Source organism: Lates calcarifer, linkage group LG24 (genome assembly GCF_001640805.2).
Source record: "Lates calcarifer isolate ASB-BC8 linkage group LG24, TLL_Latcal_v3, whole genome shotgun sequence".
Lineage (NCBI taxonomy): Eukaryota > Metazoa > Chordata > Actinopteri > Centropomidae > Lates > Lates calcarifer.
This window is the reverse complement of record NC_066856.1, coordinates 12,855,507-12,872,199: the sequence shown is the minus strand read 5'-3', so window position 1 is coordinate 12,872,199 and position 16,693 is coordinate 12,855,507. Positions and strand designations below refer to the sequence as shown.

Below are 16,693 nucleotides of genomic sequence, written 5' to 3'. Positions count from 1 at the left end.
AATTGACGAAACTCTTGTTCTTATTCTCTGCAGTGTTCTGTTACATTTTTAAATAATGTTTTAAACTGTTTACATTTATAATTTGCGTGATCTGTACAAAATTTCGCACATCTGTTGCTTGTACAGACCAGGACAGCTGATGTTCTTGATCTACAAAATTCCCACTTGGTAAGTGCACTGAAAACTGAAAACGTGTAAATGTAGTGCTGTTCAGGAATTCCAGCTTCTAACCCAAATTGCCACGTATATTTCTTTGCAGAGGACAGCCCATGAACAAAATGATTGCTCAGACAGTTAGGGCAAAGACAACATAAAGACAAATCGAGCAAGAGACGTAGAGAAGAGGGGAGGAAACATTTTCCCATGACACTCAGCTCCAGCCCACACAGCTCAGTCTGGACTCCTGATCCTTTTGACCAGTTCACAGCAAAGGTCTGGGCCAGGGATGAAAAGGGATCCGAGCAGAACCGTCTAATTTGCAAGTTCCGCGAAGACTGTGGGCACAAGACGGGGAGCTCATGCATCCAGCCAGTTTTGAGCTTAAATTGTTACAGAATGACAGTGGACAGGCAGCAAAGGGAAAGCAGTGGCAAAAGGCTAAACTAAATAACTAAAGCATTTATTGAAGCAGACAGAAGCAACACCTAGACCTTCATATAAACACAAGAGACATAACTACATTAGGGAATTGGTTTGGCTGGCACAGTATTGGCTGTGGTGGTGTAACACCGTGCAGGACCTAAGCTCAATCCTAAAACCAAAGTACACAAAGAACCAAAGCAGGGCTGCCAGTGATCTGGGTTTACCCCACAAGAAAGGCAGTATGACCAGTGTTTCCACATGACCTGATCTTCCAGACATCTCTGTCCCAAACACAGAGTGGCACAGAGGAATGAAGTGCCCTCACTAACTTGCCTATTATTGAGAAGCAGTGTTTTTCTACATTCATCATGGAAGGTCAGTGAGAGCAGCTGTCACAGAGATGCCTTTCATGTAGCTGGGTTTGTACTGAATCTGCTCCAGTTAAACTACTGAAGCACATTTGTTTATGAAGCCTACTGGATTGCAGTAAATCTTAAAGGCAGCATTTCTCAGTGTTTTATATTGTGATAGATAGTGTGCTACTTTGTTGCATCTTTGAACAGGTTTGTACCAAACTAATATACAGAAATTAAGTAGACAAAAAGAAGAATTATAGAATATACTGACTGGGATCTTGCGTATGCTTCAGTACCCTGCCCACAAAGAGAGAAGTAAAGTTGGGTTGCATTCTTGACAGACACAACCACACAGCTAGAAACATTTCCTAGTAACTGCCATTCCTGCTGTCTATACGTCGCCGGTCTTGGCTGAACCCTGTGACAAATTTTCAGCGTAACCGCTATAACTTACCATTGTGGATAAAACCCATACTGAGAAGCCCACTAAAAGCAAGGCTGGTCGACAGTGACACCCCTTTAAATGAGCCCTTCTGAAAACCCCAAAAGCCATATCCTGCACCACCACAGCAGAGCAGTGCTTCCTCTTCCCCAAGTAGTTTCCCTGGCACTTATGCTCTTTTAAGAGGGTCCAAAAGGACCAACGGGCACATAACCTATTATTGTTGGAAAGGGAGTGTGTGCAGAGCCAACAGTCTTGCTTATCTATTGAAATAGGGCTAGCTGGGCTCCACTCTTACTGTCTAGACAGTCACTGATAGATGGATGCCTCATGCCAGAAAACCAGGCTATGGTTCATCCTTTCCTGTGTCTACAGGGAGGAGGCTAAAGACAAACTTTCCACACCAGGAGTTTAAAAATGGACTAGAGAGAGCAGCAAATAGAAGTAAAATGACTTAATTTGGAAAACTTACTTTTAACTGAGACAAGTCCACAACATCATCATCACAGTCTCGACACCCATGTTCATAGTTCCATGCATTGGGGACATAGTTGCCTAAGTAGTTCAAGTACATCTGTAAGGGAAAGAATTCAGAGCAGGTGAATGACTGGTTACAGAAGATTAATGGCGGCATAAGCAAAAATTTCCAAGTCTTCTTTATGTTTCAGCAGAGCTCACTTAAAACATTTTCATGATTTGTTTGTTATATCCTATCCCGGAATGTGACTTTGGATATTTAAATTTACTGTGTGAATCACTTGTCAGACTAAGGACCACAGGGTTATGAATCTGTCCTCTACTTAAACTGAGACTTGACAATCTAGTGTAATTATTCCTTTTCTCTGTCGTTTTCTTCATAAATTTTAACATATTGTAATCACAATCAGAGCTGCTCTGTATTTAGTGTGCATGAGAGTCAGGGAACATATAATTTCCTGTGCGCTACTGTTTACAAATGTCTTATCGCAGACATTAACATAATGATCATGTATTTGTCACCACACTGAACTTGGCGTGTAGACAAAATAAAAATAATAATAAAGTAATGGTCAGAGATACAGCAAAGCAACTCCAGCAGCATAAACCACTGCTAGGACACAGGTTCTGTGAGCTACCATTTAGAACCTCTCCTCCAGATGTTGAGGCCTCTGGGAAGAATGACTCAACAGTTTGGTGGGTTTGGTTCATTACCAAGGACGACCAGAGACAGGCGGCTGGTGGTGGACCGAGACGTGTGAAGAGTCAGGGGAAGGAAAAAGATCAGAAAAAAGCTCTAAAGGACGGACATCCTGCTTTTCTCTGACACTCTAATGTACAGAAAATAATGGTTAAGAGAAAATGTACCTATGCATTATAACTTATTTTTGGCCCAGGCTTCTCCTCTCCACTGAATAATGAGCTGTCTTTTATGGTCAGGGTCTGGGAAATATTACATGGACAGTATGTATATTTCCTGAATGTGGGGGGAATTTATACACTGAAATGCAATCTTTGGTGATGAATGTTAGTTGGCTAAACATCTAAAAGTTTTTGGGCCAACAGGAACTCATCAGCAAATGGGAAAGAAGAGTTCAATAATTCAACCCAGGGCTAATGTCTTAGATGATTAATTTAAAGTATCTATCCAGTGCCATACGTAGACTATATTAGGTGTGCCCGAGGGCAGAATTTTTTACTCACTTTGGTGTTTCCGTTGCCATGGATGACGACTGGCAGAGAGTCGTAAACTGTGTTTCTAACTCTCACTCGGTCTGTTCCAAACTTGAGAAGCACTTCATCTGCCAAAACGAGGAACACAAGACTTTTAAGGCCAGGTTATGAAAATCGACTTACCACATGAGCAAGAGTTGTGAAGGTTTATATGTTGCAGGGAAAGTTTGCCAAGACTACGAGTTCTCTGAAAAAAAAAAAAAAAGCAATCTTTCACAGGGAGTGTTGGAGCAAAACAGCAGAGTGCTGGTTAAAGTTAGTGCAGCAAAAGTTATTTAATTCCCAAGTTTTCATTTGTTTCACCTCCAAGTGCCTTCATGAAACTGGGGTTTTAAATAACTGAGTGTAGAATACTTTACAAATGAATAGCAGATTAGCAGGAAATTGAATTATGGAATCTGTTTTCTGTAATTTCTCACCAACTGCCCCATTCAGGTTCTGGAAAATCTGGCACTTGTGGTCCAAAGTCATATTGAGAGTTTGCTGAAAGACATGAAAACAGAGAGAGTTGCTAAGCCATCCAAGATACAGTGTGCTTTCTAGGGATATATTGTGTTGGCATTGACACAAGATACTTACTCTTTGTAAAGGATCCACGTATATTTTAGTGTAGAAGAGCTGGTCATCATCATTGTCATGGAGATTCCACTGCGAAACTATTCTGTTTATGTACGGGGCGTAGCCGATGATACCTGCAAGTTATAAACACTGTGAAACACATATGCAGCAGTAAAGTATAGGGTGAGAGACGTTTACAAGGTCATATACAACCAGCAGACTGTTGGTGACAATTATACTGTATCTGCTGGCTCCATGGTCTAAAGACTTCATTCTAGGAGGCCTGAACGCCTTACACAAAGTGTGATGTTTGGCAATAATCCCAAGCACACAAGAAATGGGCAGAGACTCTGTCTTCCCACAGTCTGTAGATAGAAAGGAGTGTTATAATCAGCAGTAAGAAAGCTGCAATCTATACGTTATAGCTGTCTCACAATTCCCTGCTAGCTCAAAGTATGGAGCAGTGTGTGCCAGTATCTCACACCCTCTCGAAATGTACATTCGCATGGCAGTCTCTTCTGTAGTTTTCCTCTGTTTCCCTCTCATGGTCAAGTTCACTGACCACAGTATAAGATTGCAGGGTTTGGCTATGTTGCTGGTGTGCACCATTTTGCATCCCATCATTAAAAAAAAGCCCCAGACACTGTAAACAAGTGGATGGATAGACATGACATAATCTAAAAGGCAGGAAAGCGAACTACTTAAAAGAAAATCATGACATTTTATGCTATTCATATTGTCAGCAGCCAGTCCACAAAATTATGGTTTTAAAAACAACAGATCTCGGAAAATGCTGGGAAGTGTGTGCCTTTTTGTCCCAGGCCTTTTGGAAAAAATCACTGTTTTGCACTACTCCTTAGTTCCAGCCATTATTACTTTGGTCCTCTTAAATAAACACACACAAACACAAGCTCTACTGTATCTTGATTCCATCTCCGAAAAAAACTCTACTCGCTGTGACATGGTAGTGTGTGTCCACATGCTATAAAACATTCTCCTGATGGTCACTTGGGCGGTATCCGTAGGAACACAAACAAAGCCTACAATTTTATACAAACTGTGGCACATTCAGGGGGCCAAGACAAATCCACATGTCATGTCAATGACAATGAATGCTAAAAACAGTCTCTGATCAGTCTGAGACAGCCAGGCTCCAATATGGGAGGTCAGACCAGGCTGATGACCACAGTGAAAGCAGTAATTCAGTGTCCTGAAGAACAGGCAGGATGCAGCTGGCCCTGCCATTTGGGTTAAGCATGAGAACTGTTCCTTTGTTAAAACATTTGCACATATTTGCACTTTTTTCCCCCTCATTCTGCATTTTTTGTGTACTTAATGTTACTGACATCATGCCTAGAAACAACCCTAACATGTGATGTAGATATCTAGGATGAGGAGGAGGGTGATCACTAAAAAAGAAACCTAGAGTAAAGAGGTTGAAAAAGTATGCAGTTAATATTGACATGAATGGGCTTCTGTCACCTCCTGTCCCCTTGGACAGCAAGTACCTCAGGGAGGCAGGTTACAGGGAAAATACACTCCCATTTCTTAGCAAGAGATAATAATAAAAGTCTGATGGTTTCATATTTAAAAACTAACATCAGTCTATTGCCAATCCTTGAAGTCGCTCCACCGCTGTTTAAACCAATAACACTGAGGGGGGTGCACTACTCAGCCCCCTGAATTCCTACCCGGCCTGCATATCTTCAGAATTTGACAGCTGACAGCAGAATGTAGAAACCCGTGGAGGTTATGGGTTTTGCAAACACTATCCACCCCCACATAAAATTGTTTGGCACATAATATAAATACAGCGGCTACTATTTAGTGATAAATGCTGCTTCACTGATCTTACAATTATATTCAGATAATTATTTGTCACCTGATCGTTGAGTAGTTGAGGGTGTCCTTTGCATTATCCAAACAGTGTTAACACAGCATCATATCAGAGAGGAGACCTACCACAGTTCAAAACATTTCAGTTTCATGTTTAGAATTTTTGGAACCCACCTCCAGAGTTGAGGTAGCGCTTGCCGCTGCGGACTAAAGGGTACTTGTCAGCTAGTCGCTTATCTGGCCATATCAGTGCCTCTGCAGCAAAAAGGACTTTGTGATTGGCTTGCTGGAACTTCCTGAGAATCTCCTCTGGTCCCCCAGCAAAGATAAGATCATAGCTAAAAAGGAGAAGTGAAGATAAAATGCAACAGATCATTATCATTGTTTTATCCTTTTGGGGCAGTCTGCAGGCTTTCTTAAAGACACACCTACTTGGCATCTATTTACTTTAGATAGATAGAAATCTAAATGTAAACCTTAAACATTCTTCAGGAGTGAGCATTTGTGAAGGCAAGCATTCCTGGATTGTACTGTAAGGAATATCCAAAATATCCTGATCTGCCAGATATTTATACACAAAGACACACAAATTGATGCATTCATGGCCCATAGAGTTCTGTGACAGACAAACAGACAGAAGAAAGAGTGCCTAACCGTTTACATGGACCTCGTGGTGATTTGTTTAAAAGCATGCTCTTATTCAAAGGGCAGATATTTTAAGATGTGGAAAGTCCTAATATTTCTGGTGATTTTATTACTTTGAGGTGTGAAGTCATGACTGTAAAAGAGCCAATTCATGCTAGTGACACCAGAGTCACTAACTATAAAACGCTAAACGTGATGAATCCAAAAAAAAAAAAAAAAGTTTATATAGGGTTTCAGGAAAAGTAAGGACTCTCCTCCTTCAGAGAACCTTAACCACCTCAGTCAGGCATGTCATGAGAGGAAGGATAGTGACATGTAGGTGCAGAAGCCTCTGTGCTTTACTTTTATCCACATCTGGCTCCCACATGTTTATACAAATGCCCTCTGTCCCTTGTTAAGTCATCAATCATACTTATTGCTCCAGTATAAAAGGACCTGCAATCCATGACAGAACATTCATTTATTTTCATTTAATTAAAAAGTTAATTAAATGAAAATAAATACTGTAAAGACTAACCTGGCCTGCAGACAAATTGGTCTGTTTTTCACTCTGTGTCTTTCACTTACTATAGTGAGATACTAAACTTTTGCTTTGCTTTCATGACAGAACTAACAGGTGCAAACTATGGTTTCATGATATTTTGGATTTCCTTGGTTTTAGAACATAACTGAACACTAAAATGCTATTTCAGACCCTTTATGGTTTTTAATACCTAGTTTCCAGAAACCATTTACTCACACCTGAGTTACCCAGTGAATTCAATCAATAACTGGCAGGCCAGAAGTCAGGGTTGTTTTTAAAGCTGTACTGAACATCCTTCTGCAAATAATGCTATTATATATGTCCTCTAAGTAATTAACAGGGAGAGTTTTTACCGTGGAAGTCTCTGCTTTAACCCCTGCCACACTCACCAAACATGTTATTCAACCACCTCATGAATTTTCATGTACTCTTCATTTTGGGAATTCAGCACATACTTAGAAATTCGGCAACACATTTCAGTAAGTGGATTAAACATAGGATAAAATGTAAGGCTGTGACTGAATCAGAGGTTGATAGTTTCTAAAACAGCTGATGAGGCCCAGCTGGATAATAGATTTTAAAATACATTTGAATGGCTCATTATCTCCTGTGAAGAGTGGATGCAGTTTATTACACTACAATCATTTCCACTAAAAGAAAAAAAAAAATTACATTCCAATTACCTCTTTTAAGGGTGTGACAACTTTGCACAGCAATTATAGGTAATGTTATTCATGTGACATGATACAGTAAGTATCATCATCTCCTGCTCTATTTGAGGAAATATGACCTGCAAAGCTGTTATTATTCTAAACCACTCTCATTAACTCAGTGAAACTTTCCATTGGCCTTGAAAACTCATAATTCAGCTACCTGCATGTGAGAATTACTCCCCTCATACATTTGGTGATGCTCTATAATAATGCCTTTGCATGAATGAGTGGAGGGCGGTTTAGTGTGACAGAAACGTGCAGAAACACCTCTGACTGTGGAAGCATCTCTTTCAAATTAATTATTACAGGCTGTGATTGTGAAAATTAGTTTAATTTCAAATTCATAGATCTACACAGTAATTAAAGGTGTTTTACATCCCTTTCTTGTTATGGAAGTGTTTAATATTTCAAATCGAAGCAAAATCTAATGAAAGCTAAATCTGATCAAAGTGCGATCACAGTGATGTTTGAGAGGAAGCTGAATATCTCTAAGAAAATAAACACATTAAGTAAGAGAAGAAAAATGATAACAAAAAAGGAAAGATTAATGGTTGTTATTGTACCTGTCCACGGTCAGGATAATAAGATCCTCCTGGTCAGCCAGAGCCTCCATGGCCTCCTTCAGTAGTCTGACTTTTTGCCCTCCACCGATAGAGCGACCCACGTCACCACCCTTCCATGTCTCTTCCATTCCCAGCACCTAAGACAGAACACACAGTGGACAAGTTGTAGAGCCCAACATTAACTGGCTTGACACCAAAGATCCCCAAAAAGGCAGCACGCAGTGCTGTCTAAACTATCCATCCTCTTTCACTCATTTGAGTCTTGATTTTATATCTTTCTAAACCGATCAGGAATCATGCCAGTGCAAGGACATTTTTCACCTTTTTTCCCCATTTGCAAGAATTTTCCAAGACCTTCATGGCAGAGTAAGATGGGTCATTCCACTAATATAAAGAAAATTATACTTGATTCAAGAAAATTGGTTGAAGAAGCTTCTTTGGAAAATTGGTCAATTATGTGTCAATCCTGTTGGAAGATTCTTTTCACGCAATGTTTGCAATGAATGACACATTTTTATTAACCCTAATGTGTCAGTGCTGCCAGAATAAACTTCCGCACATTCTCATTGGTTTGTTACACGACTATGAATAATAAAAGCGCACAGCAGATAGGGAAAATGAAGATAAAAATGTGAAGCTTGGAGTTAAAGGAAGCCTAATACTGATAATCCACATTGGCCAAATTACCTGCAGTGCTGAACAAACACCTGAGTTGCAGTCAAACTGTTAGGTTGCTGTTATTTTTTGTTTACTAATGTGCTGTTTTGGGGCTTGCTGTACAGAGGTGAGTGCACATTCAGACATCAGCTTTAATTTAGAACGTTTTTTTTCCCCAAGGATCATGTTGAGTAAAGGCCCAAAAAAGGCTAGGAAAGTAGCTTGTGAGTGTGTGTGTTTGGAGGAGATGGAATACAAACTGGTGCAGCAGGATCACACAGGGGTATGGAAATGCAAGCGGGGCATGAACTCAGAGTTCCAAGCCAAAAACACAGTGTTATTTTACAGCTGGTTTCAACCACAGAGGGGAATTCTGGACCCACGTTGAGGAATGTCCCTTTAAAGTTCCTTTTTGCAGCTTGGTGTGCTTCATTGTTTTCTTTAACAGGCCTAATCAATCTTGAGAAATGTGTTTAAAAAAAAAAACATTTAGCTGTGGTGTGTGTGTATGTTTATTTGCTGGGACAAACTGTCCATTTGTGGATGTAATTTTAGTATATGGGAAGACAATCTTACCTTCACAGTGTAGTTGAAATAGTTTGCAGACCGTATAAAGCGGTGGAAGCCATCTGTTTCCTCTGTTGCGACAGTTAAGACGAGCAATTTTTCTGAAAAAGAAAGAAGACAAAATTTCTGCAACTGATTATAGGGATTTGGGAATATAGGCTACTCTTGTGACCTTTTAAGTTGTAACTGTGAACCAAGTTCCTTGTAAACCTCAGACCTATGTCAACAAACTGGTAACAGTTTGGTTTAGCAGTCTAAACCTACATTTCAAATTAGGGACATCTACTGTAGTTTTAATGTGATTCAAAAAGAGAAGCATATTTTTAAACATGGACTCAATAATTTCTTTATCCTTTGGTTAAAGGAACTCCCGCAAACCTCTAGGACATTTCCAGTGGTCACGAGTGCTGAAGTCTGAGGTTTGACGAAAGGTTAGACCAAACACAAATTAGCACCGCAGTCTCGCAGCTAGGCAAGCATACTGCACCCACTAAGCTTTTTCACTTGTTCTATTGTGTTTTCTTAAACCAAGTGTGGCTAGCTTTGATCAGAGAAGCTGCAATCTGTTATTGTGAGCCAAAGAAGGAAGTACCCTCCTATATCTGGTTCATCAAACTCTATTATTCCATGAAGGGTGGTGGTTCTGTGCTAGTATTCAGACAGGCCCACAAAAGTTAATGACACTTTAATATGGTTATATAGGAACACTTGAATACTAACCCTGCTTTTCATGTTTTCGAGAGCCAATCTTCCTTCTATTTAATATACAAAACTATGTTCTAGTAAACCCTTGTAAATTATTTACAATCCTACATTGGCAAGTAGGATTGGGAGTGTGAAAGAGATCATATCAGGGCTGTATAAAGGCCTTGAGAAAAACTAATTCAAAATGCGCCCTGCCCCAGAACACAGCTGAAGAGCTGATATTACACCTTTAGAATGAAAAGATTAACACGTCTTCATTATTTCATTTTATGGCAGTTTGTAATTAGCCTGGAGTGATTATTTATCTTGTTGACTGCACAGCAAATCTCACATTCCGTGCTCAGAGTCAAGCTATAACAGATTACATTTCAAATAGAGGATATATGTTGATGTTATACTTTCACGTGGTACAACCCACCTCAGTCCCACTGTTCAAATAAAGCCTCTATGGCTGCTATGAATGAGAAAGCTATGATACCGGGAGGAAAACAAATATGCTGATGTAGTACAAGATGTTAAAAAGTTGGACATAAATTGAGTTGCCTGATTTGTGCTGTACTTGTACCTTATTTCCACACCAGAGAAGTAAACTAAATTAAACCTCCCACCCACTCATCCACACTAAAGCACATCACAAGCAGCCTCCTTTCAGCTCTTTACCATCTTTTCCTGTCAGTGTGATTTCGCCATTCTCTCATCCTAGTCTAGCCTGTGGCCCTGTCATTGCTTTAATAGCCATTCCAGTATTCCTGTGACACTGAGGTTCTGTTACAGGTTGGAAATAGTTCCCTGTCTGCCCCTAACTTGACACATAGCAAAGAACTGGGAGGATTCAGAATAATGTGAGTTTCAAATTAAGCACAACACAGCACAGGCGGAAGGGGATGGCGATTCTTTGCCACAGGTGTGTCCCTGCTCTTGTTCTTGGCTTTGACAGTCGAAGATGATGGAGCATAGTTCAGGGAGGGGACCGTGTCTCCTACATCTGGGAAACACATTTTCCATGCAGCTCTGTAAAACAAGTGATTTTAATGGTTACAGGGGAGCTTTACATGCCTCCTATTTCCATTTAGCAGACTGTCATAATGACAAAGCTGAACTCAACGTCATGGATTTAGGTATGCACGATGTGCATGCATGAAGACTAATTCTTCTGGCAAAAAGATTTATCATTTATCAGACTAGACACATTTTTTCTCTGTTTTGCTATGTGGATGTATGTGTAATGAAAATAGGAATAAAAGCACATAATTTCACACAGACTCTCCTGGAAAGTATACTGTACTGGTGCCTTAAGGATTTTCTGCTGGGATTTCTTGTGATTATGTGTTTTATATTTCTTTGTAATGACCTTAGTTTGCCTGTGAAGGTTTGCAGATCAGTACAGAGAAACCTTTTGGGTGAGAAGTGACATGAACTTGATATGTTTTTTTCCACAAAATGTGAATTCATCACTAGTAGTGTTGTTTGTATTTGTGCAATTTAAAGCAAATAGCAATTTACTACATGAATTGAAATAAAAACACTGACTTGCCCGTGATGACAGGGAGACATTTCCTGTCAGGAAGAAACAGACTTACAGCTAACACTAGTTATCCCTCTGTGACTTTGCTCTGACCTTACAGAACCACACAGTTCCCTCCTATCATAAACATGCAGGCTACATGAGTGTATCCCAAAAGCAAGCTCTAAGTTAAGTACAGCCTGGGGACACAAACTTCCCTAAATTTAAAAGAGGTGAGATAGACACTTTTATTTTCTACATTACAAGTATTTAAACACTTAGCTGGAAACCTCAGCTGGATATCATGACATGGTCAAAGTGCCTCGGGAAGAATAATGATCTGCCAGCTCAATGCTCAAGCCAAAGCCCTTTATCGCTGTCCCTGTCTATCATTTTATGTTATATTAAACTGGAGGTTGTCAATAGGCCGCTTTATGTCCAGTTTTTGATTGGCCTTTCAGACAAGACAAGTTACTGAAGAACAAACAGGGTTGTTTGAATGAGCCAGGGTATTAATGGAAGATACAATAATTATTAGGAGGACAGCAAATCTATAAATCAACCTTTTTGTCTGACCACAAATCGATATCCTTTGTCCAGTCGATATCCTTTGATGTGTTTTTTTATGCAAACACCGTAATTATACCAATAATGCAGCATACGTGAGAGACAAATTGCAAAACTCAAAAGAGGTGGTTTTAGACAGGCACGACTTTGGAGACTGAGTGTCTAGTCAGAGTAAACACAGCATGATCTCTTGTCAGTACTGTATGAACAGCCCACAGGAGAGGAATGTAGCTCATACAGTGCTGCTGTTACTCTTCTCCAAGAATGGGCATGGAAGCCAAGTAGTCTTTCCCTCTCACTCCCTTCTCTGCACCACATGGGGCTCAGCCGTCTAGGTAAACTTTCACACTTCGATGAGCAAAAGTTCTGACTCACTGGCTGGGACTAAGCTTAAGTAAGCATTTCTTGCAGAACGGAAAGAGGTATCATGGGAATGTGCCCTGGCCTTGAACATGAGGATAACAGGATCTTTCCTCTTTGACGAGACTCTCCTGGCCAGTGAACACAAACCACCGTTCTATTTTGGTCATCCAAGTAAATAAATTTTTTTTACCTAAAGGCTCACAGAAATGATCTGGGAGGTGTCAGGCCAAGGAAAGTGAAAGTAGTTGAGTTAATGTCCTACAAATCTTTGCCCTACATTTATTTGACATAGTTTGCCTTTAAATTTAAAGTAAAACAAGAAACAATGAGCAGGGAGATGGAAAAAGAAATGCTTATAGCCACATTTGACTGAATTTAGTTTTTTTTTTTTTTTTTTTTTTGTATGAAACCCAATGTGTCATTCCTGAGCCTGGAGATTCAGGACAAGTACCCTCCTGAAAAGCCAGTGCTCAATATATAAAATGTAAATTTAACTTTAACTCAAGTCATTCTGTGTGATCCTTTCCTTCACATACAATAATGAAAGGAGACGTTAATATCAGAGTGAATGTGAAGTAATAAGAAATGTTTTTAATGTGCTGAGTTTAACAGGCTCCCAGGCATTTACTTTTTATTGAGGAGCCCTAGCCTTTGAGCTGTGCCAAAACTTCAACAGTGATTCTCCCTGCCAGGTTGTAGAGATGAAACCTTTCCTTGTATTGCTCAAGGTAAAATATACCCTCTCCACTCTGACAACAACTTTCTCTGAAAAGGAATGATGTGGAAACATTTCGAGCCAGGTTGTTTAAGAAGAAAGAAAAAACAACACTGGACAAGTATTTTGTTGGCATGTAATGCCGGGTTGCCTGAAGCATTTTTTGCTAAGTTTCTAGGGTCTAAACAAGTAGTCTTATCTTGGCCACTTAAATTAGTAACAGGAATGGAGGCAGCTATGTCATCCACGTCCCAAATACATGAAAGCAGTGGCCTAATTTTTCATCACAGCAAAGAGAGGGACAAAAGCCAGTCGCTGTGTAAGCAAATACAAACCCAAATTATATTTTTGACACTGAACAGGCTGAGTTGGAGCAGAAGGGGAGGCCTGCATAACATTCCTAAGTGTTGTTCAGATCCATTTTGCACCAGGAAGGTTTAATCTAATGCTCATTTTATCCAGCTGTGAAATAAGACACCACTACAGCTGTTACATGTCTGGACTCCACCAAATTGTTGCATAATTGTTCAGAAAGGCAATATTCCATCATTATACCTGCTGTTTATCATTAAAACGACAGTTTTTTTGGCCAAATAGTGGCAGCAGAAAAAGATTGTGACCACCACACTCACATACTCTCACCCCAAGTTGTCTGTGGTTTGGGGCTGAGAAAGTAGTGTACAGGGGGTTTTCACTGAAAATAGCTTGCTTTCTACTGTTTCTATGTAAGCAACAACTCTCACATTGTCATATTGTTATTTCATCTATTGTTATTATAAAAACATTGCTTCTAGCTGCTTTCCAGTGTAAGGGTCAGGTTATGCTACATTAGAACTTGTAAAATGTGTTGTCTGACCATGACGGAAATCAAATGTGTTCAAATGTGTGTGTATACCTGGCCCACAGTTGATATTGCTTAAATATGGGTGTAGTAGTTCACATGTTCAGGCTTTCTCTCCTGGAAAGCATTCACAGTGTTTCACACTGAAAAAAAAACCTAGAGAGACAAGTCAAAACCCTGACTTCACTGTCACTTCTGCACAGCTGGCTAATCACTGTGTTGTGGGTTTGAATGTTGAGTGTGGGTGGGTGTGAATGTGTGAATGGGACTTAATGTATATAAGAAGGATAAACACACACACACACACACAAACAATAATTTCTTCGTAGACCAATACACTTCTTTAACTGTTCAGTCCTCACATATATGCCATCCCTTCGTTTCTCAGCCCTCAGCTAAACATAGATACATGCTACCCAACCTACATTTACTTTTAAAGCTTTTCCAGCTTTAGCATTTGAATTTTAATGTAACCACAAGCAGCTTCAGCACAGAGGCAGCACTTTAGATCCAGATCTAAAAGGCTGGGGTCCCCAGACATCCAGACATTCCTTTTCACCTACACTAACAAATACCATTGTCGCTACCTAGGTGAGTGCTCCATGTGCTTGTAATTAGCCTTAGTAACCACATTTGAGGGTTGGGTACACAAAGAACCAGAAAACCCAAATGCTCACACATTGGTTAGTTGGGCATCAGCTTTGCTGCCCACAATTAAAATAGAGTTTACTTTCTAGTGATGTTTCAAAGTCACCATAATTGATAAAACACTACATTTCCATAATACAAGAGCAGCGTAGTGCATCCACAGAAAAGGGCCTGTGTTTTCAATTACACATTAAACCACAGGCACTTCAGCCTTAGGATGTGGCATGATGTCACCAGCACTGGGCCAGGAAACAATTTTCGTCACACGTCATTTTGAATCTAGAATAACTTATTTGTCTTAAAAAACAACTTTAACGTTGAAGAACAAATAACAAATAATTTAATCTGGTTTGTGTAATGCAATGCTCTTGTCAGGCGTAATGATTACAGTTGGGACAGTCATTTCCTCTGTTGGCTGCAGTCTGATGTTACTGTGGAGCTTTGAAGCATTCATTGTTGATGGGAACACACACCTAGTTTAATTTGGTTAGAAGTTAAAGTTTCTGCAAAGTGCTTTAATGAATGTGTCATTTATTTGTGTGCTGAAGTTAGATTAAGTGGAAAGCAGACCACTATTTTATGACATAAGCTGTTATATTTTGAGAATATTCGCTGCAAAAGTGATATGAGCCAAGCTTTCTCATGCACAACCACATGCTGTTACATTGAAATGGTTCCTGATTACTCTGGAAAGTGAATTGACACAGCTATTAGATAAGCACTGAGCTGCCCCCTCAGTGCATTGTTTGGCATCGGCGTGTTTTTCTCAGCTAGCTGATTTGTTTTAACAGGCTTCAGTGATTACTAAACATAAACTGAAATTGTGGGCTCATAAAAACACAGAGAAAAGGACTGTACTTTGAAATTTTGCTACTTCAAGACTTAGTTTGTTGTTCATTACTCAACAATCCCCTAAAGTAATAACCTCAAATATTTTCATACATGCAAATGTCTTTGTTATTTTCTCTCCAGTTTGAATCAAGACCAAGAGCATATTTCGCAGAAAAAAGTTGTAAGTTTAGTCCTGCCTACTTCTGACATTTGTACATGGATTTTCTAACCATGTCTTTTCTTTTAAAAAGCAATACCACACTGGTATGTTACAGTAAATATTCCAGCCTTAATATGCTTACAGCCACTATAACAATTTAAAACAAAGTCTACGAGTTTGAACAATAGAAGGATTTTTGAACAGTCTAATAGTCAGCTGTATCAATACAAGAATCACCCAAAATAGCTTTTGCTAAAGATCAACAGCTGCTCAATTCCTCTCTTTGAGTCATTACTTAAATGACTTGCTAGGTAGGACAATGGAAAACTTGTACTATAGGGATAGTCCTGACACTGCTGAGATGTTGTCTGTTTTCAGCACTGCTGAAGACAAAGGCTTTGCATCATGGGAACTCTCTGCTGGATATCCTGTTTTTCTTATCTGTTTGATAGTTGGCAGAAAATACTTCAGACACAGCTCAGAAAAAACGAGACAGCAAAAAGGCAGACAACACAACACATATTTGGCTGAAAAGGAGGCACAGAACCAACCATGTGGTGATATAGTGACAATGTTCTAAGACATGATTACAACCTCAGCCTGCCAACAAGGTTTGTTAGTTTGTTAGACTGGAATTAGAGGCAATAGAGAGCACTATTATACAGTATATAAGGCATGGACAACCTTAGGCGGAGTTTCCTTTTCTTCTCTATAAAATACTGCCTGCTGACACGTCAGTGATGTCTGGGAAAGGTCTAATCTAAAGACGACAGTGGAGCAGACCAGATCACACTGAGTAATGGTGTTTGTCCCAGATTCCCATAAACATTCACAAAGAAATATGCCTCAGTAACTGTCTGGAATACAAAAGGTGTTTCCAAGTATATAATGCCAACTTTTTACAACTCTGTAAAATATTGCTGATATTAAACAGCAGTGGACCTTTCTGAGATCTCCTAAGCTTGTGTAGCAGTATGTCTGACAGAGATTAATAGTCTGAGTGGTTTTCTGATTCTTATTGGGATCCCAATATTTAAAATCACTCTGAAAATTACTCAAATGATAGAATCAAATTCATGAGTCATGAGCAGAGATGTGCAGTGGCTTAGACTTGCATCACAAGAACTACATGTTAAATCCAATATATACTGTGTCAGAAGTGCTGTTCACACAGTCAGTCAGGAATCAGTGAAAGGCTCCTTTCAGA

The 16,693-nt window shown here is 39.6% G+C and overlaps 1 protein-coding gene across 2 annotated transcripts in view; it reads right to left on the bottom strand.

Annotated features, from left to right (window-relative positions):
• Positions 1-16,693, bottom strand: part of plod2 (procollagen-lysine, 2-oxoglutarate 5-dioxygenase 2) — a 30,725-nt gene that overhangs the window by 10,973 nt on the left and 3,059 nt on the right. For both annotated transcript variants that reach the window (XM_018673767.2, XM_018673768.2), the window contains exons 2-8: positions 9,162-9,253; positions 7,929-8,065; positions 5,659-5,822; positions 3,670-3,782; positions 3,510-3,573; positions 3,061-3,158; positions 1,853-1,954 (exon numbers count right to left, since the gene is read on the bottom strand). In XM_018673767.2, the coding sequence (XP_018529283.1) occupies positions 1,853-1,954; positions 3,061-3,158; positions 3,510-3,573; positions 3,670-3,782; positions 5,659-5,822; positions 7,929-8,065; positions 9,162-9,253 (770 nt within the window). The remainder of the gene's footprint in view (positions 1-1,852; positions 1,955-3,060; positions 3,159-3,509; positions 3,574-3,669; positions 3,783-5,658; positions 5,823-7,928; positions 8,066-9,161; positions 9,254-16,693) is intronic.